This window comes from Rhinatrema bivittatum, chromosome 4 (assembly GCF_901001135.1).
Source record: "Rhinatrema bivittatum chromosome 4, aRhiBiv1.1, whole genome shotgun sequence".
NCBI classification, from domain to species: Eukaryota; Metazoa; Chordata; class Amphibia; order Gymnophiona; family Rhinatrematidae; genus Rhinatrema; species Rhinatrema bivittatum.
This window is the reverse complement of record NC_042618.1, coordinates 293,985,859-294,012,742: the sequence shown is the minus strand read 5'-3', so window position 1 is coordinate 294,012,742 and position 26,884 is coordinate 293,985,859. Positions and strand designations below refer to the sequence as shown.

Here is a 26,884-nt window from a genome sequence, read left to right as displayed (position 1 = left end):
AGGGAGTCATTGGACCATTAGATGATAGAGAGGTTAAAGGGGCACTTAGAGAAGATAAGGCCATCACGGAAAGATTATATGATTTCTTTGCTTCAGTGTTTACTGAAGAGGATTGTTGGGGAGGTACCCGTACTGCAGAAGGTTTTCATGGGTAATGATTCAGATAGACTGAACCAAATCACGGTGAACCTAGAAGATGTGGTAGGCCTGATTGACAAAACTGAAGAGTAGTAAATCACCTGGACCGGATGGTATACACCCCAGAGTTCCGAAGGAACTAAAAAATGAAATTTCAGACCTATTAGTAAAAATGTGTAACCTATCATTAAAATCATCCATCGTACCTGATAACTGGAGGATAGCTAATGTAACCCCAATATTTAAAAAAAAAAAAAAAGGGGCTCCAGGGGCGATCCGGGAAACTACAGACCAGTTAGTCTGACTTCAGTGCCAGGAAAAAATAGTGGAAAGTGTTCTAAATATCAAAATCACAGAACATATAGAAAGACATGGTTTAATGGAACAAAGTCAGAGTGCTTTACCCAAGACAAGTCTTGCCTCACAAATCTGCTTCACTTTTTTGAAGGAGTTAATAAACATGTGGATAAAGGTGAACAGGTAGATGTAGTGTACTTGGATTTTCAGAAGGCGTTTGACAAAGTTCCTCATGAGAGGCTTCTAGGAAAAATAAAAAAAGTCATGGGACTGGTGGCGATGTCCTTTCGTGGATTACAAACTGGCTAAAAGACAGGAAACACAGAGTAGGATTAAATGGACAATTTTCTCAGCGGAAAGGAGTGGGCAGTGGAGTGCCTTAGGGATCTGTATTGGGATCCTTACTTTTCAATATATTTATAAATGATCTTGAAAAATACGACGAGTGAGGTAATCAAATTTGCAGATGATACAAAATTGTTCAGAGTAGTTAAATCACAAGCAGATTGTGATAAATTGCAGGAAGACCTTGTGAGACTGGAAAATTGGGCATCAAAATGGCAAATGAAATTTAATGTGGATAAGTGCAAGGTGATCCATATAGGGAAAAAAAACCCCATGCTATAGTTACACAATGTTAGGTTTCATATTAGGTGCTACAACACAAGAAAGAGATCTAGGCGTCATAGTGGATAACACATTGAAATTGTCTGTTCAGTGTGCTGCGGCAGTCAAGAAAGCAAACAGAATGTTGGGAATTATTAGAAAGGGAATGGTGACTAAAATGGAAAGTCATAATGCCTCTGTATCGCTCCATGGTGAGACCACACCTTGAGTACTGCGTACAATTCTGGTCACCTCATCTCAAAAAACGATATAATTGCGATGGAGAAGGTACAGAGAAGGGCGACCAAAATGGTAAGGGGAATGGAACAGCTCCCCTATGAGGAAAGACTAAAGAGGTTAGGACTTTTCAGCTTGGAGAAGAGACGGCTGAGGGGGGATATGATAGAGGTGTTTAAAATCATGAGAGGTCTAGAACGGGTAAATGTGAATTGGTTATTTAGTCTTTCAGATAATAGAAAGACTAGGGGTCACTCCATGAAGTTAGCATGTGGCACATTTAAAATGAATCGGAGAAAGTTCTTTTTCACTCAATGCACAATTAAACTCTGGAATTTGTTGCCAGAGGATGTGGTTAGTGCAGTTAGTATAGCTGTGTTTAAAAAAGGTTTGGATAAGTTCTTGGAGGAGATGTCCATTACCTACTATTAATTAAGTTGACTTAGAGAATAGCCACTGCTATTACTAGCAACAGTAACATGGAAGACACTTGGTTTTTGAGTACTTGCCAGGTTCTTATGGCCTGGATTGGCCACTGTTGGAAACAGGATGCTGGGCTTGATGGACCCTTGGTTCTTAAGATTTTGGTTTATTAAAGCAGTGAATGATGAGTACCCTCTGTACTTGGCAAAATGCTTAAGAAGAGTGCATGCTCTTTTTTGGAACATGGTCATTCAAAGGGAATATTTATGTAGTCCAGATGTTAGAGTGGTTTACATGCAGGGAACAATTTGTATTTTCTCAGCAGTGGTTCCAGTTCTTTGAAATGGTTTGCGCTATGGCAACAAACGGACCATTGTTTCCAAAAGGAAACTGAAACCTGATTATTGGATACAGTGTACATACAATAGCCTTTTTAACTATTTATCTTAGAGTTCTTAATGGTTGATGTGGTGACTGGGAATGTGATTACAATAGCAAAGTACAGTAGTAGTAATAGAGGTGAAAGTCTGTATTAGTAAATTGGCTGAGGTACAGGGTTTTATAATATAATGAGATATTGGAGAGTACATTGGAGTGGATGGTAGTGAGGTAGGGGGTTGTTATGGGGGGAGCTATTTTTTTTTTGTTATGGTAAGATTTATTGGTATATGTATTATTTATGATGATTTTATATGTTGTAAATCACCACGACCTATCTTGGAAATGGTGATATATAAATGCTCATAAATAAAACTAATGAAATTAATTGCAGAGGATGGCTTTAAAAAAATTATAAAAATGGAAAACAGCTACTTAGATTTATTTTGAGCTGGATCAAGAGAACTAGATAAATACTGTTCCTTAGCTGCAACTTTATATTTCTGCAGAGCAGTCTTGCATTCTTCCATATCTGAAATAGAATATATTTGTAAAACAAAATAAGCGATAAATCTATGTTTTTCTCATGTTAATTGTACTGAATATCATGGTTCAAATTTCACAAAAGAAGTCAATTGGTATTTTAAAGGAGCAATCTTCTCTACTGCCAATTCTAGACTTTGCTGCCAAGAATCAACCAGGTGGTCTATATTCAGTCACTGTCTGGATACCAAAGTCAGATGGTTAACTTATTCAACTAACCTTGGAATCATATTAAATAGTGCCGCCGCACCACTGAATTTATCCGGCAAACTTCATTTGACCAACTTCCCAGTTATCCCTCCAGAATGCCCCTAACCTACCTGGCTAAATTCCAGCCAGCCACTTATTAGCCGGCCAGAATTTAGCCAGACAAGTGCCCAAATCTTCATTTAGCCGGATAACTTCTGAGTTATCCAGCTAAACGCTTTTGAACATGGACTTCCAGATCACTCAGGGGTAGTGTGCCTGAGAATAAAAGTTTGGCCAAAAGCTGCCATCCTTTTTTTTTATTGAATCCTAATGGTCACTTCATTTTCTCCTCCTTGCTAACATGTCTGATAGTGATTTGTTGCCATTTCATTGCTCCTTTGTATTGTTGTCCATAAATACTTTGTAGCTCTTAGATTCCCTGCTCCTCTTAAGATTTCCTTAACATAATTATTCATTTTCTTGAAGTCAGCCCTTCTGAACTCTAGGACTCTTGTTCTAACAATTCTGTTCTGATCCAGTGTTATATTGAACCACATGGTATGGTGATCACTAGTCACTAGTTTGTCCCCCGCCATAATCTCTGTGATACTGACTCTGTCAACACCAGGTCCACTATATCCATTTGTCAGTTTCAGGCCCAGGTCCATATTTATTTATTTATTTATTTATAGTATTTCTAGACCGGAGGTTCCTGTATAGAATACATATCACCCCGGTTTACAAGGAACTCAAACTATCGCTTCATTTAGCGGTTTACATTGAACAAGGTTTACATTGCAACATGTTATAACAAATTTATAATGTAGAAAACGATTACTAAAACAAGTTAACGGAACAAGGAACAGTTAAAATAGATAAATAAATAATTAAAAATAGTAGTTGTAAAATAGATAAATAAATAAACAGTTAAAAATAATAGTTGTAATATGTGAGTAAATGCATGATATAATTGTGTGGGTAAATACAGATTCAGAATTGAATTCTACGGAGGTTTTATGCTATGGGCGAGGGGGTGAGTGAAAACTGAATGATAACTTTATTCCTGTCCTTAGCTCTCAGGGAATGCTTGTTTGAATAACCAAGTCTTGAGTTTCTTTTTGAATGTGGTGTGGCAGGGTTCAATGCGGAGGTCTGGAGGTAGTGAGTTCCAAAGTGATGGGCCCGCGGTGGATAGTGCGCGTTTCCTCAGGGATGATTTCGCCGGTTGGGTGATAAGTCTGTTCTGATACGCGCTTCTGGTCGGTTTCGAGGAGGTGTGTAGCTGAAGATCAAACGTTAAGTTGAGTGGAGCGATGTTATGTAATGCCTTGTGTATCATCATTATGGACTTGAATTGGATCCTGTATTTAATCGGCAGCCAGTGGAGATGATGCAGGATTGGGGTAATATGGTCTCTTTTTTTGGCATTTGAGAGAATTCTGGCTGAGGCATTCATGACCATCTGAAGTGGTTTGGTGGTGCATGCTGGTAGGCCTAGAAGGAGAGAGTTGCAGTAGTCCAGTTTCGGTAATATGATGGCTTGAAGGACCAAGCGGAAGTCTCTGTATTGGAGAAGTGGCTTTAGTTTCTTTAAGGTTTGTAGTTTAAAGAAACATTCTTTTGTTGTGTTGTTAACGAATTTGTTGAGGCTGAAACTTCTGTCTATAATGACCCCCAGGTCTTTTACTTGTTGCGTGGTGGGGTGCACGCTGGTGTCCGGACGTTGATTAGCTATAGTAGGTGTGGGTGGAACATAATTTTCCGGAGCTATAAAGAGGATTTCGGTTTTGTTTGTGTTTAAGACTAGGTTGAGGCTGGCGAGTAGGTTGTTGATGGATGAAAGGCATTTATTCCAGTATGACATGGCTTTGTGTAGTGAGTCTTCTATAGGGATGAGGATTTGTATGTCATCCGCATATAGGAAGTGTGTTAGCTTGAGGTTGGTGAGTAAGTGACAGAGCGGGAGAAGATATATATTGAAAAGTGTCGGAGATAGGGATGACCCTTGTGGTACCCCTCTCTTGGATTCAATGGCGTGAGACTCTTTGTTATTTATCTTGACCTTGTAAGTTCTGTTCTCCAGAAACGATTTGAACCAGTTGAAGGCTGCTCCTATGACGCCGATGTCAGCTAGGCGCTGCAGGAGGCATGGGTGGTTTACGGTGTCAAACGCAGAGGAGAGATCCAATAGTGCGAGGAGGCAAGGTTGGCCTTTTTCTAGGTTGAAGATAATTGTGTCTGATAGGGAGGTTAATAGTGATTCAGTATTCCTGGTCTTACGAAAACCAAATTGGTTTGTGGTGAGGATGTTGTTTTCGTCCAGATATTCTGTAAGTTGTTTGTTAACAACTTTCTCCATGATTTTTGCTATCATAGGGAGGTTTGCTATAGGTCTGAAGTTAGCTGGGTCTGAAGTGGGAAGGTTGGGCTTTTTAAGGAGTGGTTTCAGCATGGCCAACTTTAGTTGGTTAGGAACCTGGCCTTGGGAGAGTGAGCAGTTAATGATGTCTGCTAAAGGTTTAGTTATGGTGTTAGTGATCAGACTCAGCATGTTTGAGGGGATGTGGTCTGAAGGATGAGAGGATGGTTTTATCTTCTTAAGGATGTTCTCAATTTCTAATGTAGTTGTGGGCTCAAAGGAGTCGAGCACTGCTGGGGTTGTGTTGTGTTGTTGGGTGGTGGAGTGCGATGATTGTTGATCTGTTGCGTGAGATGATTGTTGGACGGTTGAGTGCGAGGATTGTTGAACGGTTGAGTGCGATGATTGTGAGCTGTGGTTGATTAAGTAGTTTGGGTGTGGATGTGGTCCCTTGAGGGGGGCTAGGAGTGAGGTGATTTTATTGTCAAAGAAGTTTGCTAGTTCGTTCGCTTTGTTGAGAGCTTGTTCTTCTGGGATGGTAGGCGCCGGGGGTTTGGTGAGAGTTGAAACATAGGAAAAAAGAGCTCTTGAATCAAAGATGAGGTGGTGTATTTTTTTTGGAGAAGAATTCTTTCTTCTCCAGTGGGTTCCTCAGCTAGTTGTATGAGAAAGACTTCTTGGTTTGTGTTTCTGTTTGAGTATTTGTGTATGTATTTGTATGTGTTTTGTGTGTCTGTTTGAGTTTTATTGATTGTGTATTTATTTGTGTTAGTGTCTGTGTGTGTGTTTACCTGTGCATATTTGTATGGGTTTGTGTGTCAGAGTTTTTGTACAAATGTTTGTGTGTATTTCATACTGATGTATGCATGTGTGTGTGTGTATCTATGAGTATATTGTATGTGTGCACGTGTTATTTCATGAGGAATAGAACTGGAGAAGTGCCACAAGTGGGAGATGGCAGGAGAGAAAGCACTTGGGAAGAGTTCTTGTGGGAAGGCTAGAAGGAAGAAGATCAGGGAAGGGTTTACAGAGGAGAAGTGGCAAGAATAAGGATACTCAGAAAGGTGCCAAAGGTGAGGGCAAGCAGGGCAGGAAAGAAGACATTTAGGAAAGGGCTATGGGGGAGGGTAGGAGGGAGAGAAATGGTTAAGGGGGATCACAGGGGGAGAAGGCAGGAGGAAGAGATGATTGCAGGGATCAAAACGAAGGTCAAGACAGGTGGCTACAAGTGATCAAGGAAGGGGGTCAAAATGACAGACAACTATCCAAGATCATTTTGAAATCCCTACATGTAAAGTCTGTAGGTGGTAATATACCTGTGGTTCCACCAGGCCTGGGATATTCCATGGGGTCTATCCATTTGAAAATTTGCTTGCAAGTCCATGGGTACAAAGTAATGAGGAAGAGCTGAGAAAAATAGACTGGTTAGGAGAGGCTGGAGAGAAAGTCTTTGGGGTATGAACTGAAAGAAAGACTAATGAGGATATGCTGGGCTGAGGGAAAGACTAGTGGGGAAGGTATGGGGGTTGAAACAGTAGGATGGAGCTGGGCAGGAGTTTGGAGGGAGACACTTGTGAAAAGAGGCTGGGGAAAGACTGGTGACAGAAGAGACACTTGTGGGGAGAGGAAGTAATGGGGAGGGAAGGGACTGGCAGAGGGGAGAGAGACCAATGTGAGCAGGATGGGGGTCCCCCAAATGTTTGGATGTTGAAAATGAGTTTCCACACCCAAAAAAGTTGGAAACCTCCAGTTTATATAGTAATTTTATGTGAGTGCATACATTTCACGTTAAATAATGGTAACATGCATGTTAACGTTTGGTTCGACAGAGTCGGATTTAAGCATAGGCAAATACAGCACATGCCTAAGGCACCAAACTCTGAAAGCACCCAAGAACTGGGACTCCCCCTGCTGCTCTTTGATTTCCAGGGGCAAAATCCCCCTACCACCAAGTCCTCTGCCTATGGGAACTATAATCTTAAATCTGGCCCTGGCATGGAGACAGGTATTTTGTCAAATTGGCTGATATAGGCATGTATCTTGCTTATGGAAAAACTTTTGTACATACTTCCAAGCACCAGTTTGTCGAGACCTACATCAGTTCACCCATACCCTCCACTTAAAAACTGCAGACAAAAAAGTCAGATTAATAGTTGACTTGATTAGCAGTTGTAAAAGCATACACATGTTAATGTAAGCACGTACGCCATTTAAAAAATACAGAAATTTTGTGTGCATACTTCCAAACCCCTCATTCCGGAACACCCTCTTTGTGTCTGCACACTTTTCCAGGCAGCAACAGAAAATTCACTTACCATGCACCGAAGCTAGTTACATATGTGTGCTGATTTTATGTACACAACTATCATATTCATTAAAAATTACCCCAAATTGTATTAAAACACAGTCCAGCTCAAGGGGGCTCACAAACTCTCAGCACTGTATGCCTTGGCTCTCACAGTAAAGCAAATGTTGCTTACCTGATGTAACAGGTGTTCTCACAGGACAGCAGGATGTTAGTCCTCACAAATGGGTGACATCGAGGATGGAGCCCACCACGGAAAACTTCTGTCAAAGTTTAAACAGAACTTTGACTGGCCCCTACTGGGCATGCCCAGCAAGGCACTGACCCTGCAGCCAGCAGGGGTCTCCCTTCAGTCTGATTATCAAGCTACAGGCAGTGCCTAGAAAGGAAAAATAAAACGAACCCAACACCGCGGGGAGGCGGGCGGGTTTCGTGAGGACTAACATCCTGCTGTCCTGTGAGAACACCTGTTACATCAGGTAAGCAACATTTGCTTTCTCACAGGACAAGCAGGATGGTTGTCCTCACAAATGGGTGAGTACCGAGCTGAGGATGTCCCGACTTGCACCAAATGTACCCAACGGTGTGCAGCAGGCACAACAACTGAGGAGAAATTTGGGAAAGGGCATCCGCACCCTACCGGGTAGGTGGAAGGGTGTTGGTACATCAGGTTGGAAAAAGGTTACGCAAGACAGACTGGCCGAAGATGGAGTCCTGTCTTCCAGCCTTGTCCAAACAATAGTGGGCTGCAAAGGTATGGAGAGAACTCCAGGTTGCAGCTTTGCAGATGTTAGGAAGCGGCACCGATCGAAGGTGTGCCACTGACGTCGCCATGGCCCTCACAGAGTGTGCTTTAACACGGTCTTGAAAAGGAATGCCAGCTTGCTCATAGCAAAAAGAAATGCAGTCCGCCAACCAGGAGGAAAGAGCCTGCTTACCCACAGGTTGTCCTAACTTGTTAGGATGGAAAGAGACGAATAATTGAGTGCTCTTCCTGTGAGAAACTGTACGGTCTAGGTAAAAAGCTAGAGCCCGTTTACAGTCTAGGGTATGCAGGGTCTGCTCTCCAGAGTTGGAGTGGGGCCTGGGAAAAAAGATAGGTAGTACGATAGATTGATTGATATGAAACTCCGAAACTACCTTAGGTAAAAATTTAGGGTGAGTGCGGAGTACCGCCCGGTCCTGCAGGAGCTTAGTGTAAGGCGGATAGGTAACTAGGGCCTGCAATTCACTAACCCTGCGAGCTGAAGTAACAGCCAAAAGGAATAACACTTTCCAAGTGAGATATTTCAAGTCACAGGAATGCAGAGGTTCGAAAGGAGGTTTCATTAGACGACCAAGAACCAGGTTAAGGTCCCAGGATGGGGCCGGAGGACGCAAGGGTGGCTTTAGATGGAGTAAGCCCTTAAGAAAGCGTGTTACTAGGGGTTGTACTGAAATAGGATTACCCCCAATACCCTTATGGAAGGCGGCTACCGCACTGACATGCATTCTGATAGAAGAGGTTTTAAGACCTGATTCAGAGAGATGCCATAAATAGTCCAAGAATTTGGAGATTGGACAGGAAAGGGGATCAAGGGACTGAGAAGTGCACCATGATGTGTACCTTTTCCATTTGTATGAGTAAGACTTTCTTGTGGAAGGCTTTCGTGAAGCTATCAGGACCCGAGAAACGGAATCTGAAAGGTTAAATGGTTGAAGGATTAACCTTTCAACATCCATGCCGTCAGGGACAAGGCTTGGAGGTTGGGATGGAGGAGGCATCCGTCGTTTTGAGTGAGCAGATGCGGGTCCTTTCCCAGAGGAACGTGCCTGCGGATGGAGAGATCCTGGAGTATTGGAAACCATACTTGGCGTGGCCAGTAAGGTGCTATCAGGATCATGGTTCCTCCGTCCTGGCGTAGCTTCACGAGAGTCTTTGACACAAGAGGGAGTGGAGGGAATGCATAGAGCAGACCGGTTGTCCACTTGAGGGAGAATGCATCTCTCGGCCGAGAGTGCTGGCTCCGAATGAGAGAGCAGTAATCGTCCACTTTGTGGTTCTGAGGGGACGCAAAGAGGTCTATGCGGGGAGAACCCCACTTGTGAAACAGAGAGGTCGCTACTAGAGGATCGAGTGACCACTCGTGTGGTTGGAAGACACGGCTCAGCTGGTCTGCCAATACATTGTCTACTCCCGGCAGGTAAGTGGCCCTGAGGTACATGGAGTGGGAGAGGGCTTCCGCCCAGATCTGCGCAGCTTCCTGACACAGAAGGAAGGAGCCTGTGCCTCCCTGCTTGTTTATGTACCACATGGCCACTTGGTTGTCCGTCTGGATTAAGATTATCTGATGAAATAGATGATCTTTGAAAGTTCGGAGCGCATAGCGGATTGCTCGAAGTTCCAGGAAATTGATCTGGTGTTCGGCTTCCTCTTTGGACCATAACCCTTGGGTTTGAAAGTCGTCCACATGGGCTCCCCAACCGATGTGAGAAGCGTCGGTGGTTAGGATTACTTGCGGATCCGGTGGAAGAAAAGGTAAGCCCTGAAGGAGATTGACCTGAGTCGTCCACCAGGTTAAGGATAGGCGCAGCGCTTGTGTGACTGTGACTATGGAGGACAGAGGCTGAAAAGCTTGAATCCATTGGTGTCGTAGAGTCCATTGTGTTACTCTCATGGCTAGTCGGGTCATGGGAGTGACTTGAACCGAGGATGCCATGTGTCCTAGGAGAATGAGGAACTGGCGAGCCGTGGCAGTGTTCTGAGACTGGAGCTGGCGAGCCAGGGATATTAGGGTGTGGACCCTCTGAAGAGGAAGGTAAGCCTTTGCCTGTAAGGTGTCCAAGTCTGCCCCAATGAAGGATAAGGTTTGAGATGGGACTAAGCAAGATTTGTCGTAATTGACAAGAAACCCTAAGGAAAGGAGTGTTTGAATTGTCAATTTTAGGGAGGATTGAGCTATCTGTTGGGTGGAGGCCCTGATTAGCCAATCGTCCAGGTAGGGGTAGACGTGGACACCTTTCTTCCTTAGGAATGCTGCTACCACTACGAGACATTTGGTAAAGACTCGTGGGGCAGAAGCCAGACCGAAAGGTAGGACACGGTATTGATAATGGTCGTGGCCTACTAGAAACCGCAGATATTTGCGATGAGATTGTGTGATCGCAATGTGGGTATAAGCGTCCTTGAGGTCGAGAGAGCACAGCCAATCCCCTCTTTGTAGCAGAGGGAGCAGCGCGCCTAGGGTTACCATTTTGAACTTCTCTTTTTGAAGGTATTTGTTGAGGGCTCGAAGGTCCAAAATGGGACGTAGTCCCCCTGATTTCTTTGGTATTAGGAAGTATCTGGAATAGAATCCCTTGCCTCGTTGAGAGGGAGGAACGGGTTCTATAGCATTTGATTGCAGAAGAAGAGATACTTCCTGTTGTAATTGAGCCAAATGGGTGGATAGACTCCACGCTTGAAGAGGCGGGGAGTCTGCCGGAAGAGTTATGAAGTTGAGGTGGTAACCCTGTGCGATAATTGTTAGCACCCACTGATCTGAGGTGATCTGCAACCAAGGTTGTAGAAAATGGTACAGTCGACCTCCTACAGGAATGTCTGGAAGAGGGGTTTGGCATTGTTCCCTACAGGGGAGTCAAAGGCCAGCCGCAGGCCCAGGAGGAGGGGCTACAGTAGGCCTTTGTTTCCTAGGCTGACGCGGCTGAGGCCTAGTAGAGGATCGAGCTGGACGAGGCCTGGCTGATGGAGGGTAGTAACGGCGTGGCCGAAAGAACGACTTCTTAGAGTCCTTCTTAAGTGGTTGTTTGGAGGAAACCTCAGACGGAACAGAAGAAAGTTGTTTTAACGTCTCGTGGTGATCTTTTAATTCAGCTACAATTTGCTGAATTTGTTCTCCAAACAAATTGTCCCCTAAGCAGGGTAAATCCGCTAAACGATCCTGGACCTCTGGGTGAAGGTTGGATGATTTTAACCAAGCCCAACGTCTGGCCGAAATGGCAGTAGCTGAAACCTTTGTGGAGGCATCAAAGATGTCATAAGCCGTTCTGATCTCGTGCTTCCCTGCTTCAAACCCTTTGTTAAGAAGGGTCTGAAGCTGTGGCTGGTATTGGTCAGGTAATGTGTCAGCAAAATCTTGCATCTGTTTAAGGATGGCTCTGTTATATTGCGTCATGTAGAGTTGATATGAGGCTATGCGAGAAATCAGCATAGCTCCATGGTACACTTTCCGTCCCACACTGTCCAGGAATTTATTGTCCTTGACCGGCGGAGTGGAGGAGTGTGGCTTTAGACGCTTGGCCTTTCTTTGTGCGGACTCAACCACAACAGAGCGATGATCCAGTTGAGGCTTTTGAAAGCCTGGGGCTGACTGGACGAGATATGTGGAGTCAGCCTTCTTGTTAACTGGTGATACAGATGAAGGAGATTCCCAGTTTTTCTTTAAGAGATCGAGAAACACCTGGTGAATGGGGATGGAAGCGATGATTTTTGGAGCATCCAAAAATTGAAGCAGTTCCATCATCTGGTGTCTGTCATCGGTCTCAGATTGCAGCTGAAAAGGTACAATTTCGGACATCTCCTTTACAAAATTAATAAAGGAGAGATCCTCTGGAGGAGATCTTTTTCTACTCTCTGTAGGAGAAGGCGGTGATGGTAAATCTGTGTCAGAAGATGTATCATCACCCCAGGTATCATAGGGATCACTTGGGGGCTGAAGCCCCGATGGACCTGGTTGAGGATCCGAAGGCATCGAAGGAAACCTTGGAGGAACCGGTGGTACAATCGGTACTGGGAACGGCATCGAGGATTTCGGTGCTGCCGATGGAGTCGGTGCCTGTCTTGGAACCGATGGAGCCAAAGGATAAATCGGTGGAGATATACGAGAAGGCACCGATGGGACCACCCCGGAAGGGGGAAATCAGGAACGGTGTTTCTCCCGCCGATGAAAATCCAGTCGGAGACGATGGCGCTGTCGGTGCTACTGGAATCATCGATGGAAGGGCATGTACAAGTGCCTCCATACGTTGTAGTAGCGGTGCCAGCGCTTCCACCAAAGGTTCGGTGGTCGGTTCCTTCCTCGGTGGCGGAGTCGGTGCCGGGGTCGATGCCGGTGGCGGTGCCGGAATCGGTGCCGGAGACGGTGCCAATGGAGGTTGGAATCTTTGCATCGCTTTCTCGATGGCCTCCTGGACCAGCCGGTCCAGTTCAGCCCGGAGACCAGGGGTAACAATACCCGGCTCGACGGGAGAAGGAGGCTGAGGCAGAGCCGGAGGGACCACCGTAACCGGTGGGATCACGGCTCTCACACCCCGAGAGGGTGAGGGTTTCCTTGATGCCTGCGAACGAGACGTGGACGGTGCCAAGTCTGATCGAGGCCTCTTAGTCGGTGGTTCGGCCTGTTCAGAGGTCGATGACTGTGGATCCTCGACAGGCCGAGACTTGTGCCGTCGATGGCGATGCTTGTCCTTCCGGTCTCCTCGCCCATCCGGGGAGGGGACAGGAGTCGACGGCCGAGAAGTCATCGATGGTGGACGGTCACCGGAGGGTTGACGATGGTGGTGCAATTTCGACGGTGCCGGTTCCGATGACGTCGATGCTATCGATGGCGTTGGGGTGGGTGCATGGAAGAGGAGCCCCATCTTCTCCATCCTGGCCTTGCGACCCTTAGGTGTCATTAGGGCACATTTGGTGCAAGTCAGGACATCATGCTCACTACCCAAACACAAAACACAAACCCTATGGGGGTCTGTGATTGACATAGTCCGGGTACAATCCGGACATCGACGGAACCCCGTTGCCATGGCTTAAGGCCAAATTTAGTCGCGGGCTCGGTAAGTGCCAACAGGCCTCGAGGGCCAAATTCGACGGTAGTCGAGGAAAAAGGCAAAAAACTTACCGGTTTCCGCGAAGGTGACAAAAATTTGTCGAAGGGAGACCCCTGAGGGGCAAATTTTCTTCGGAAAGAAAAGTACCGAATTCCTGTCAGGAACGTGGTAAGGGAGCTCCTTTCACCGCGTGGCAACTGCTGCGCGGAAAAAAGAAGACTGAAGGGAGACCCCTGCTGGCTGCAGGGTCAGTGCCTTGCTGGGCATGCCCAGTAGGGGCCAGTCAAAGTTCTGTTTAAACTTTGACAGAAGTTTTCCGTGGTGGGCTCCATCCTCGATGTCACCCATTTGTGAGGACAACCATCCTGCTTGTCCTGTGAGAAAGCGCTGTTTCCCAATCACTGTACCTTCAGACCTGATCAGGTGTGTAATGGAAATAAGTCACCACTGTTATTCTCAGATCTAGGTCAGCGCACAGCTCTGCTCTCAGCAGTAGCTACAAGTGACACCAGCAATGGCTCTTAATTGTGTAGGAGCTCCTTTCAGAGAACATGAATAATCATGCATGTTTCTTCTTCCTAGATATAGCAAGAACCCCAGAATGTGGTAATTAAGGGGCAAGATGCAGAGCATGGTAGCTGGGTTCCACTTTGTGCAATACATACATTGTACACAGTATTTAGTCTTCCCCCTTCTGAGCTTCTTCATTTGAGTCCTTCTAGTCTCTGTCTTATCCCCAGTCTGAGTGAGACGGAGAGAGCATGCTGGGAACAGCTGCAGTGGAGGAGCTCTGGCAGCCAAATGCAGCAGCCAAGACAACTAACCAAGCCAGCAGCTCGCACCACCATACACTTCTCTAGTCTCCTGCACTCTAGAGGGAAGTGGTCCATTTTGACAGGTTAGTGTGTGTCTCCACTCTCTCCTTTCATTTTAAAATTTGGAAAAGAGACTGGTGGGGCTTTCAGTGCTTCCTTAGCTCTTTTTTTGGTCACATGAATCATCTCCATGCTGTACCGTCTATTCTGCGGAGGTTGGTATGCCACATAACATTTTTGTTAAAGTAGGTGTGCTTTGAGTTTGAAAAGGTTGGGAAACACTGCATTAAGGTCTAACCTTAAGTTGTCTTATATTTTGTCTTAATATTTTCAATTTACTGTTTTACTCCACTTGTCTTGCAGTTTTGATATTCTTTATGTTTAGAGAAAACATATTTTGGAAGATTGTTTAATAAGAATTTAAAAAAATATTTTAAAACAGATAGGAAAAATTTATGACGATTACCCTCCATATATAAGCTGTACCATGAACACCTCTATCCAAAATTCTCCAGGCTTTCATTTATAAGTTCGTTAACTATAATAAAGAGGATAGTTGCCCTGCAACTGCATCGCCGGTAAGCAAACTGCTCTACCACCTCCCTCCCTGTAACTCTCCAGTTATGCCCCATTCTCCAGCTCCACCCCTCTTCTCTCTCTGTATAGACACTGAGCTCCGTCCCTCTCTCCCCCTGTACTTTACAGCTATGCCCCACTCTCTCCTGCCACATATGAAAACCAAACTCCACTCCTCTCTCTTACTCTACTCTCTAGCTCTGCCCCTGCTCACTCTTTAAAATGGACCAATCCCCTCTCTATTACCAACAGTACACGGGAGCTCAGCCTGCACTCTCTACTACCACACATCTCTCTTAAGAGCATCCTACACTTCAAAGTATTGGACAGGCTTTTACAACTACTAAAGTCATATTAAGACAAATGTCTTGATTTCAACTGAGCTTCAAATATCTTCTTTATTGGGAAATACTTTATTCCTCCAAAGTGGTCCCCAAGAACCTACATAACTCGTCAGAGTACTCCTCTTTCTTTAATTAAGGGCTAAAACAGCAACTTTAAAACTGGGATAGCTGGCAGTGGGATGCTGGAAACTTTACAAAGAATAGCTTAGAAAAAGACTGCAACAGAATAGAACACTGCCTTGCCCCCACACATCCAACTTTACATCTCTACTGTTCCTAGTCAGAAATCAAAGGAAATTGTGTTTTCCATGGATACATCTTCCAATCTTGTTTTCTATTTTAACTGTCAATCATCTTAATTTGTTTGCATTTCCTGTTGTTGTGTAAAAGTGATTCATCAGTACGGTGAGTCATTTATGAAGTCTACACTATACTCTGGCTCCACAATGGAAGTCTCCAGCAGGATAAAAAAAGAGCTAGCAGGTGCAGGTAGCAGAGGTTCACTAGCAGCAACGAAAAAAGCCATGGGTGATGTGTCTAATTTATGAAGCAGCAATAGCAGTAGGATACAGGGGTTGAAGCAGACAAGCAATGGCTGGAGGTGAGGGGCATCTTAAGAGTGAAAACAGAAGTAGGAGGTGAATGGAAGAGGAAGAACTTGAGGAAGAGCAACAGTTAGCATGAGGTTCATAGAGCAGTGGTTTCCCCAGCCAGTCAGGTTTACAGGATATGTTCAATGAATTTGTGTATGAGAGATTTACACGTGCTACTTCCATTGCATGAAAATTTATCTCATGCAACTCACTATAGATATCCTGAAAACCTGATTGACCGGGGGTCCCCACCAGAACAGGTTTGGGAACCACTGGACTAGAGGAGTGGTAGCAACAATATGAGGTGGAGAGGGAAAGGGAGAGTAGCAGTGATTAAGGTAAAGCAAGAAAAATGGTAGTGGCATGAGGTGAGAGGAGGACTGGAGATACTGGTAAGCAAGGAAAGTAAAAGCTTGGCCATTGAAGGCAATTGCTAGGACTGTCCATGCCTTCGGATGAACAATGCAGAGAATAAACACCACTAATATGACAGAGGTTCATCCAAGAATATATCCTGGCACCAGCAGAGAAGTATGGCAAGTTAGCTGTGAGTATCCTTACCCTAAGACTTAGAAACAAAGCAACAATTTACTTAAAAAAAAATAAATGGCAGTTATAAGCCAAACAAAAGGCAATACCCCCGCACGAAAACAAGCAAAAACAAAGTCCTGCCATATGAACTTCTGTTAGGTCATGGGGACAATCTTGGGGGAAATGTGTCCGATATACTTCCAATTTAAATGCTCCAGGTATGCCACAAATTGTCCTGCACTTTTACCTTTAAGGCTTTCAGGCGAACAATGGATCCAGATTTCCGAAAAAGCCCTTCAGTCTCTGCATGCTCTTCCAAATGTTTACAAGCTTCAATCAGAAAGCTATGGAAAAAGTGACAACAGTTACAGACTTGTCCTGTGTATTTGATACTGATACAGATATATAGATATAGAATAGATAAGATATCTCTAATAATAGTCCTAATATAGATTTCACATTGCTTTGATAACATGACATGGCTCCCTGTTACCAATGCTGCTCCTTGGCTTGCTGAAACTCTTGGTTTTATTCACCCACCCACTCTCCCCTGGGCAGCATGAGAAACTATCACAGGCGTGGCCAACTCTGGTCTTCGAGAGCCACAAACAGGACAGGCTTTCAGAACATCCACAATGAGGTAGATTTACATGCACTGCCTCCGTTGTATGCAAGTCTATATCATGCATATTATGGATGTCCTGAAAACCAAGCCTGTTTGTGGTTCTCGAGGACCAGAGTTGGCCACCACTGAACTAGCACCTGAGGCCTCTTCTGCAGGAATAAGCAAGTCCTTCTCCACCTGTACCTCCAGAGCTGCATCAAGGAAATCCCAGCTCATTTGGAGCCAGAATTACTATAGCTATTCTCCCATTATCTATGGGAGTAAAGCACAGTTGCTTACCTTTAACAGGTGTTCTCCTAGGACAGCAAGATGCTAGTCCTCATGTGGGTGACATCATCCAATGGAGCCCGGCATGGAAAACGTTTGTCAAAGTTTCTAGAAGCTTATGGAATAGCGGCAGATGCAGATGCAGGAAGGATTTGGTGGGCGAAAGGAGGATGGAAATTTGGCATGGTGAGGGGGGAATTCGGGGAGGGGGGGAAGAGTTAAAGGGGGGGGAGAAGAATAACAGGAGGAAAGCGTTCTAGGCTAATACATTGGCAGAGGTAGGTCTACAGCGGAAGGGGGGATGCAAACACTGAGGAGGTGGGAGGGTTGGTTACAAGGTTCAGGAGAATGCTTGTTTAAAAAGCCATGCCTTGAGATTCTGTTTGAATTTTCTTGGACATGGATCCTGGCGGAGACAGAGAGGCATGTTGTTCCAGAGAGAAGGTCCTGCAAGGGAGAGGGCACGTTCTCTGGTGGTCACTAGTTTAGTGAGCTTGGGTGAGGGAGTGTGCAGCGTTGCAAGGTATTGCTTTCTGGTTGGTCTGTCAGTGGTGCGGAAACGGAGGTGCTCATTGAACCAATGCATGTCTTGGTTGTGGAGGGATTTGTGAATGATGGTGAGAGATTTGAATATTATACGAGATGGGATAGGCAGCCAATGCAGGTGTTTGAGGACGGGGGTGATGTGATCATGTCGGTGGGTATTGGTAAGGATGCGGGCAGCGGCATTCTGGAGCATTTGCAGGGGTTGGATGGCATTCTTTGGAAGGCCAAGGAGGAAGACGTTACAGTAGTCAAGTTTGGATAGGATGATGGTTTGGAGAACTGTGCGGAAATAGTTAAGATGTAGGAGAGGTTTCAGTTTTTTGAGTGTGTGTAGCTTAAAGAAACCGTCTTTTAGCGTGGCATTTATGAACTTTTTAAAGTTGAAGTGGTTGTCCAATGTGACTCCTAGGCTATGGACGTTTTGGGAGAAGGTGGGGGGGGGGGGGGGGGGTAGGGTATTGGGTGGGAGTATGTTGATGTTGTTGTGAAGAGGCGAGATGAGGAGGAGTTCTGTTTTTGAGGTGTTGAGTGTAAGGTAGTTGTTTGATAGCAGGGTATTGATGGCGGTGAGGGCAGATTCTCAGGTTTTCATGGCGCTGGGTAGGGTGTGTTATAGGTATGAGGATCTGGACGTCGTCCGCATAGATGAAGTGCGGAAGACCGAGTTTGGATAGAAGGTGGCAGAGGGGAAGGAGGTATATATTGAAAAGGGTAGATGATAGTGAGGAACCTTGAGGTACACCTTGCCTCACTGTCCAGGTGAGGAACTTCAGATTGCAGGAATGTAGCGGCTCAACAGGAGAGCGCATGAGCAGTGCCAGGACAATGTTGAGGTCCCAGGATGCAAAAGGAGGCCGGAGAGGGGGGCTTCAATTGTAGGAGGCTCCGCATGAAGCGGCCTACTAACAGTTGCACCGAAAAGGGTGTGCCAGTGACACCTCGATGGCATGCACTGACAGCGCTACGGTGAACCCTGACCGAGCATCTAGACAATGTCCCGCACACCAGGTGGAAAATCTTTTCCACTTCAAGCTGTAGGACATCCTGTTGGAAGGTTTCCGAGAAGCCACCAGAACTGGGACGCGCAGTCTGAGTGTGCCAAGGGCTGGAGGACTACGCGCTCAACATCCAAACCCTTAGGGCCAACGCCCTGAGGTTCAGATGGTGCAGGGCACCCTTATTCTGCGAGATGTCATCGCCTCCTGTCCCCAGCCAGATGGGTGCCAGCACCAACAGGTCCTGCAGAAGCGGAAACCACACATGTCGGGGCCAGGAAGGTGCTACGTGTATCATGTTCTCCCTCTCCTGCTGAAGCTTCAGCAGTGTCCTCAAGAGGAGCGGCAGAGGGGGGTATGCGTACAGCAGGCCTCTCCCCCAGTGGATGGAGAAGGCATCGCAGGCTGGATGTCCATCCCCCAAACACCAGGGAGCAGAACCTGCTCACCTTGTGGTTGTGTGGGGAGGCGAAGACGTCCACATCTGGCGTACCCCATCGGTGAAACAGCTCGGCCGCTACCTCCAGGTTGAGAAAACACTCATGTGCTGGAAGAATAGACTCAAGCGGACCGCCAGCATACTGAGGTGACATGGCAGATATGTCTCTTGCAGAGACATCCCCTGTGAAAAATACCCAGGCCCACACTTGCAGTGCCTCATAGCAGAAGAGGAAAGAACCCGTGCCACCCTGCTTGTTGATATACCACATCGCCACCTGGTTGTCCGTCCAGATAAGGACTTCCTTGTGTGACAACCGGTACTTGAACACCCACAAGGCGTAACAGATCGCCTGAAGATCCAGGAAGTTTATCTAACAGTGGGCTTCGCAGGCGGTCTAGAGACCCTGCATGTGGAAACCATCCACATGGGCTCCCCAGCCCTGAGGAGAAGCATCAGTGGTTAGGACCATCTGAGGCAGAGCAGTCTGGAAAGGGAGTCCCTTCTCCAAGTTGGGGAGGTCTTCCCACCAGGACAGAGACACTTACAGAGGATCCGTGACTGTGACAGGAGTCTCGAGGTCCTGGGAGGCCTGTTGCCATTGCGACCGCAAGGTCCAATGAGCTCTACACATGCACAGGCGAGTGAGAGGGGTAACATGGATGGAGGCCGCCATGTGACCCAACAAGCGGAGCAGGAAGCGAGCAGATACCTGCCTGCTGCTGCGGACATAGGTGGCCAACAAGGCGAGGGCAAGAACCCTCTCTCCCATGTTGTGTCCAGCCTGGCCCCTATAAAGTCCAGCTGAGGAGACGGGCAGAGATGAGACTTGGGGAAATTGATAACAAACCCCGAAGTCTGTAGCGCCTGCACTGTCAAAGCCGGAGCACTCAGGGCCCCACCCGAGAGGTGTTCTTATCAGCTAGTCGTCAAGGAACGGTAGACATGTACTGTTCGATGTCTGAGATAGGCTGCCACCACCACCATGCATTTGGTGAAAACATGGGGGGCAGAAGCCAACCTAAAGGGCAGCACTCTGTATTGGTAATGAGCCATCCACATCACAAAGCGGAGGTACTTCCTGTGACTGGGGAAAATAGCTATGTGAGCGTATGCCTCCTTGAGATCAAGGGAGCAAAGCCAGTCTCCTCCTCTGAGGAAGGGAGAATCAGCATGCCTAAAGAAACCATCTTGAACTTTTCTCTTGCAAGAAACTTGTTCAGCGCCCTGAGATCGAGGAAGGGGCACAAGCTGTCAATCCTTTTCAGAATGAGGAAATACCTCAAATAGAACCCTCGGCCCCGCTGGGAGCGAGGGACCGGCTCTACTGCGTCTGCTTCTAGAAGGGCAGAGAGCTCTGTTTGAAGTATGACCTGCTTGGCGGACAAACCCCACAATGGACATGGGGGAGAGGTCCCTGGGAGCCGGCTGAAGTTGAGACGGTATCCCTGACGGATGACAGAAAGGACCCATTGGTCCGAAGTGATCTCTTCCCAGCGATGGGTGAAGCCGAGAAGCCTGCCTCCTACTGGGGGATCCGGCATTGGGGTACAGTCAACTGACTTCCATTCCCTTGCCGCCACTCAAAAGCCCGTGGCTGGGGCTTGCTGTTGCACCGGCGGGGGACTAGGTGCTCGCTGCTGGCGAGAACGGCCCCTAGAACCAGTGTGTGACATATGAGCTCAGGAGGCTGATGGATATTTCCGCTGTTTGTAAAATGATTTCCGGGGATTTCTTAGCCAAGGACGGTCCTTCGGAGGCGCTGGTGGAAAGCTGCTGAAGGGTATCTTGATGATCCTTCAGTTGCGCTACCGTAACCTGGACCTTATCCCCGAAGAGATTTTCACCTGTGCAGGGGAGGTTGGCCAGCCTTTCCTGGACCTCTGGATGGAGGTCAGAGGCTCAGAGCTACGCTATCCTCTGGGCACCAATGCCCACGGAGACTGCGCGGGCTGCTGTTTCGAAGACATCATAGGTGGATTGCCAGCATCTAGGCCCAGCAGAACAAAGGCCGAAAGCACCTCCTGCTGTTGAGGCAGGCCCTACGCAAAGTCTTGGTCTCCTTTCCGGAGGTTGCAGTTATACTGGGTCATGTACAGCTGATAGGCGGTGATGCAAGCCACCAGCATAGCGCCTTGGAAGACCTTCCTGCCCAAGGCATCAAGTTTCCTGTGCTCTTGCGGAGGCAATGGTGCAAGAGTGCTGGGCCTTTTTCAGGGCAAACTCCACAACCACTGACAAATTGGAGTACTTCCAGCATTTTGTGTTGCACATCCTCTTCCGTGAGCAGCTAAAAGGGAATGGCCTCAGCCATGACCCTTACAAACCCCACACACACAGAAGCACCCTTCCGATATCAAATACACACACACACACAGGTCCCCAGCTGAACAGCTCATCTTCGGCCCGCCAGCCTGGTCTCCGGCGGCAGCTAGCTGCGCCGGTCTTCTTTTCTTCGGCTCCGCCGGCTGCGAATAGCATGCAACACACCTGTCAGTGCATGGCGACATCAGTTGAGAATCGCTGCTCTGAAAAGTCGACTCTCTGTAGGGACGAAAACGCTTAGATCACCGTAGACAACCCCTCATACCAGAGGGGCGTTGTAACTGCTTCTTATCCTCCAGCAACTGAGGGACCAGAGACTCGCCCCACTTACTGGCCAACTTGCTCCCAAACAAGAGCGAGCCTCTAAAAGGCATTTTCATAAGGTTAGCTTTGGAGACTGCGTCTGCTGACCAATTTCACAATCATAGTTGATGCCTGGCCACCACCACCAAAGCCACTCCTCTGGCTGAGGTATGGACCAAATCACAGCCTACATCTGCTAAGGCAGTGGGTTCCATAACCGCTCTGGAATTCACTACAGAATCTTCAACTTCCTGGGAGAGAAGCAGACAAGCTCATGCCACTAGGGCACAACAGGAAGCGATCTGTAAAGACAATGCCACTGCTTTAAAGGCTTGCTTAAGGATAGCCTCAATCCTCCAATCATGCATATCCTTCAAGGCCTCTCCTCCCTCCACAGGGATAGTCTGCTTAGAGATGGCACAGACCAGCACATCCATCCTCTCTTGCTGCTGGATCCAGGGGATACAGCACTTCCAATGTCCAACCCCCTTAGAAATTTGCCTCTGAGGCGCCCCATTCAAGATCAATCAATTCCTGAATGGCATCCATAACAGAGAAAAAACAAGAGGCCTTTCGCAAGGAAACCGAAATAGGATTCTTCTCCAGCTCAGAGATGAAATCTGCCCCAGGAAAACCCAGCATCTTTAATATCTGGGAAATCAGGACTGGCAGTTCATCACTATGAAAAAAACACAACATGGTTCAATACGGTTCCAGTCCCAGAATTTCTCCATCTTCCAGGGAATCAGGATCTGCCTCATCATCAGTGCCCTCCGGGTTCCTGTAAGGAATACCCACAGTGAACTGAGGTAAGCTCCGGTGCTTAAACATAGGACCGAAAGAGGAACGGGCTACCGGTGGAGAGTCCAACCTGATAGGATTGGGCAAAGCTGAAGACTGTGCTCGAATAAAGGATTGCAAACCCTGAAAAAACTCCAACCAAGAAAAAATAGCCAGATCCAGGCCAAACTCAGAAGGAACTGGAGTGGGGCCTATTGAACTGCCAAACCCTGCGGAGGAACCAGTCAAGGGAGTTCCAAGATCCGGCGTACCTCCAGACAGATCCTTAACCAGACCACCATCAGGATGGGAGGATCCAAGCTTAGCGAAATTAGAGGAAGACAACTCTCCCTGAGCCTCTAAAAAGCACACACACATGTTAAAGGACACGTCAAGCTGAGATGCACGAGTATGACAGGCAACAGAGCGAGAAAGGCGTTTAGCTTTCTTGTTCACCGGTGCCATCAGTGCACAGCCAACGGAGAATGTGCATCCAGCCAGTAGGAACATACATGTTCATCTGCTGGAGACGGAGAATACTAGCAGGCTGATGTCACTGCAGGAGTATATATATTGTGAAGAGAGTTTGCTCTGTCTCTATTTGCTGGTAAAGGTGCATAACCCACTGGTCCTGAATTAAGCTGTCTGGGTTCTAGGAAATAAAGGTTTTAGCACTGAAAAACTCTCAGATAGTTTAGCACAGGCCCATGCAAATGCTATGTAAATTAAACTATTACCAGGCAATTCAGAGTACTATGCTAGCAGAGAGACCTGTTAGTGCCTGTTTTTTTACATAGTTTTTTTTTTTTAGCTCCTGGGTTAGGGAAGGAGTGAAAATTAAAGCATCTGTCTGAGATACACAAAACACTCCAGGCATAAGCCATGTCAACTGTAAATAATTCTCCTTGCATATTCAGTTTCTGAATGCAATCAAGTAAGCACTGCACCATATAGAACTGGTGCATAGCAATACAGGTATTAAGAAGTGAGTTCTGAAAAATCTTTCCCCTCAAAGTTGTCCAGCAGCATGGGATCTTTCCCTAGCAGAATACTGGCGAATATCCTGGTTCTCTTTGCCCACTTTAGTGCTTACTTCACAACGACCAATTCCTGGGGCAGTTGCACAAACTACATGGGTCTTTTGGACTCCAAACCACATGGGTCTTTTGGACTCCAAACCACATGGGTCTTTTGGACTCCAAACCACATGGGTCTTTTGGACTCTACTTTTTAAGTCTAGTTTTCTGGCTAGTGAAGCACAGGAAATCTGATTTTCCCCCATTCTTGTCTAAGTTTTGCAGAATCAAATGTATTGGATTCTGTTCCGTCAGTGTCTAGGATCTGGAGAAGGCAGAAGACTTCCACGTGAGGGTCCTTGTCCTTACAAATGTTAGCTCCCAGCACCTTACCCAACTTACCTAGAAGTCTGGAACAGAGGAAGTCCTTGAGTGGTGAAGAGTGCTCCGTAAACTCCGGTAGGGTGTGAATTAATTCCTGTTGATCCTTCCTCTGACCGAATGGGAGAAAGGACACTGACACACAACTCCAATGAAGATGCAGGCAACTAAGATGGGGTCCTTGGTTGCCTTGGAAGGAAGTATTCCTAAGGAACATCCTCTGATTGGCTGGACTCTGCTGCGAGAGATTGACGAGGACTAAAATCTATCCATGGGAGCCCTGATGGGATATTCTTGGGATCAGGGGTGAAGGGTCTCCCTCTTGAGAGAGCAAACCTGAGACCTTGGACAGGAGAGATTAAGGAGTGCCTTCCTTGTCCTTAACCACCATGGAGGCAATGTCTTAACCAACTCTGCCATTTGTTCTGTCGTGTCCTCTAGCCAAGCACTGGGGGTAGAATATCCTCTTCTGAAACTACAATAGATTCTTCTTGAAGGCCTTCTGGATTTCGTAGTAGTGTAGTAGGTGTCTCATGGGGTGTATAGAGATCATCCCAACACCACCGAAAAGATAAGATCCAGTTTCTCTAGACAAAGACCTTGTTCTAAAAGCATCAATGGAGAAACTGCCCGAGATAGGAGGATACAAATGAAGCATATCTCCTTTCACACCTCCTATCCTCCTGGAATGTAAAGAAATTAGCAATTTAAGAAATAATTGTGCTGGTACCACCGAAGCCTGGTGTGTCGACTGCGTTGATCTGTGCTTCAAGGTGTTGGCAAGTGGTGAATAGACAGTTTGAGGCTTTGTGCATCAATAGTACCAATTACGCTAGGGATCAGTGCTGCTTCATGGTGCCAGCTGCATCTCTGGCTCTGAGAAATGCTTTTTTTCTTGGCCTGCAACAAGCCCCATAGTGCCTGCGAAGGACTTGGATGCATGAGCATGGCATTTTCACGGCTTGCTCAATTTCAACAAGGTGGAGGGGTCTAAAGCCTGCTCTGAAAGGGGGTGGGGGGGAAGAGGTCTGCTCAAGGAGCTCCTGCTCGACTGGTCACCTGGTAAACCAAAGGTAGCTCCACTTTGAAGAAGGAAAAGCAGTGGATCTTACCAATCTCTGCATCTCCTCCATCTAATAGTTTCCGTATCTCTAGATAGACAGTGAAAACAGTTAAGTGCATTGTGGTTAAGCCTAAGACACCCATAACAAATGTCATGACTATCAGCAATAGACATTTTTGCCACACATGCAATCCTTGAAGCTGCTGAAGGCTGCTTTCTTACGATCTTCTTTACTTTTTTTAAAAGGGTTTTTTTTGTTTTGTTTTTTTAATTTAAAATAGCACAGAAAAGTGTTATTTGGGGGCTGCCAAGGCAGTGCAGCAATATAAGAGTGCTGGAAAAAATTAAGAAATGATGGAAAATATTTATGAATGTAATAAAAACAGAGAAGGGTACATGTCTATGCTATGCCTCAGATGATAAAAAAGACAGAGGGGTTTATGAAGCAATGTCTATGCAGGAACTCATGCACATGCTCAGTAGAACAAAGGCTCTATGAGTTAAGAGATAGGTCCATTTGGCATCATCAGATCACATCACCCTATGTGCCATTACTATTCAGCCTTGCTTGTCAATGGAAAAATTGTTAATTTGTAATCAAGATAGAGAAAAGCAAGTTTGCTTACCATAAACTGTGTTTTTCCCTCAGATAAGCAGGCTGAATTAGCCATGCTGACTGGGAGCACCCCCTGGTGGGACCTTTTCTTAGCATGTTGAAAGACTAGCTACTGCACCCCTGCATGGTACCTTCCTGCGCATCTGCCAGCATCGCCTCTGTTTTTGTGAGAAAGCATAGCATATAGGGCAGCGGTAGTCGCCATCTAGTTAGAGAAGGCAGAGAATAGAACCGTCCAGGGAGGAGGGTGGGGACACATGGCTAATTCATCCTGCTATCTATGGAAAACACCTTTTAGGTAAGCAAACTTGCTTTTTTCTCGCAGATAAGTAGGCTGAATTAGCCATGCTGTCTGGGGAGTCCCCAGCTAGGGAACAAAGCACAGCTGAATATGCAATCAGGGAGATGAAGGAAGCTCCTAAGGAAGGAGGATTCGCTGTGCAGCATGCCCTCGAGGTCGTGGACAGTTGAAGAGTTGGTAGCATAATTCAATATCTCCTGCCCCATGGATGCGTCGGTACTGGCATGCTGATGAAGGCAGTAATGAGACGTGAACGTATGCAATGAGGACCATGTAGCTGTTTTGCGGATGTCCTGAATGGGCACTTGTTGTAGATGTGCAATTGACGCAGCAACTGCCCTCAGCTGGTGTGCTTTGGCTTTGGAGGACAGCTTTTCACACTCAGATGAATAGCAGAAGTGGATGCACTGAGTTAACTAACTCACCAAGGTAATTTTGGTTACCGGCAGTCCCGGAGATTTCGGGTCGTAGGAAAGGAAGAGTTGAGAATGTCTGTTGGGCATGCTAGTCCTTTGCTTGTAGTAGGCCAACGTTCTTTTACAGTCTAAGGTGTGCAGCAGGGTCTCTCAGCTGGAGGCATGCGGACATGGGAAATAAGTTGGTAACGTTATGATCTGGTTGAGATGGAATGCTGAAACCACCTTCAGGAGGAAGGACAGATGTGTCTGAAGAGTGATCTTGTCATGGTAGAACTGAAGATAGGGCGCATGATGGACCAGCGCTTGAAGCTTACTAACCCTCGATGCCAAACTTATACCTACTAGAAAGAGGACCTTCCACGAGAGAAACTTCAGTGAGGACGATTGCATTGGCTCAAACGTAGGATAGATCAGTGTTTCCAGGATTACGTTTAGGTCCCACAGAACTGTCAGGCGTGTAACGGGAGGGCGTAGTTGTAGAGTTCCTTTCATGTAACAAGAGATGAGGAGATGCGTGGAAATTGAGGAAACCTGAATGAAGGAGTGATAGGCTACAATAGCACTGAGGTGTACCCTGACTGACAAGACTACTAGACCCAACATATATAAGGAATGCAGGTACTGAAGGAAATGTTCCAGAGGGCACTAAAAGGGGTCCAGGGACACAGA

General features: G+C 46.5%; 1 protein-coding gene across 2 annotated transcripts in view; it reads right to left on the bottom strand.

The window, feature by feature from the left end:
- Positions 1–26,884, bottom strand: part of ARHGAP11A (Rho GTPase activating protein 11A) — a 237,228-nt gene that overhangs the window by 174,192 nt on the left and 36,152 nt on the right. For both annotated transcript variants that reach the window (XM_029600193.1, XM_029600194.1), the window contains exon 3: positions 16,387–16,483. In XM_029600193.1, coding sequence (XP_029456053.1) covers positions 16,387–16,483 — 97 coding nt within the window. The remainder of the gene's footprint in view (positions 1–16,386; positions 16,484–26,884) is intronic.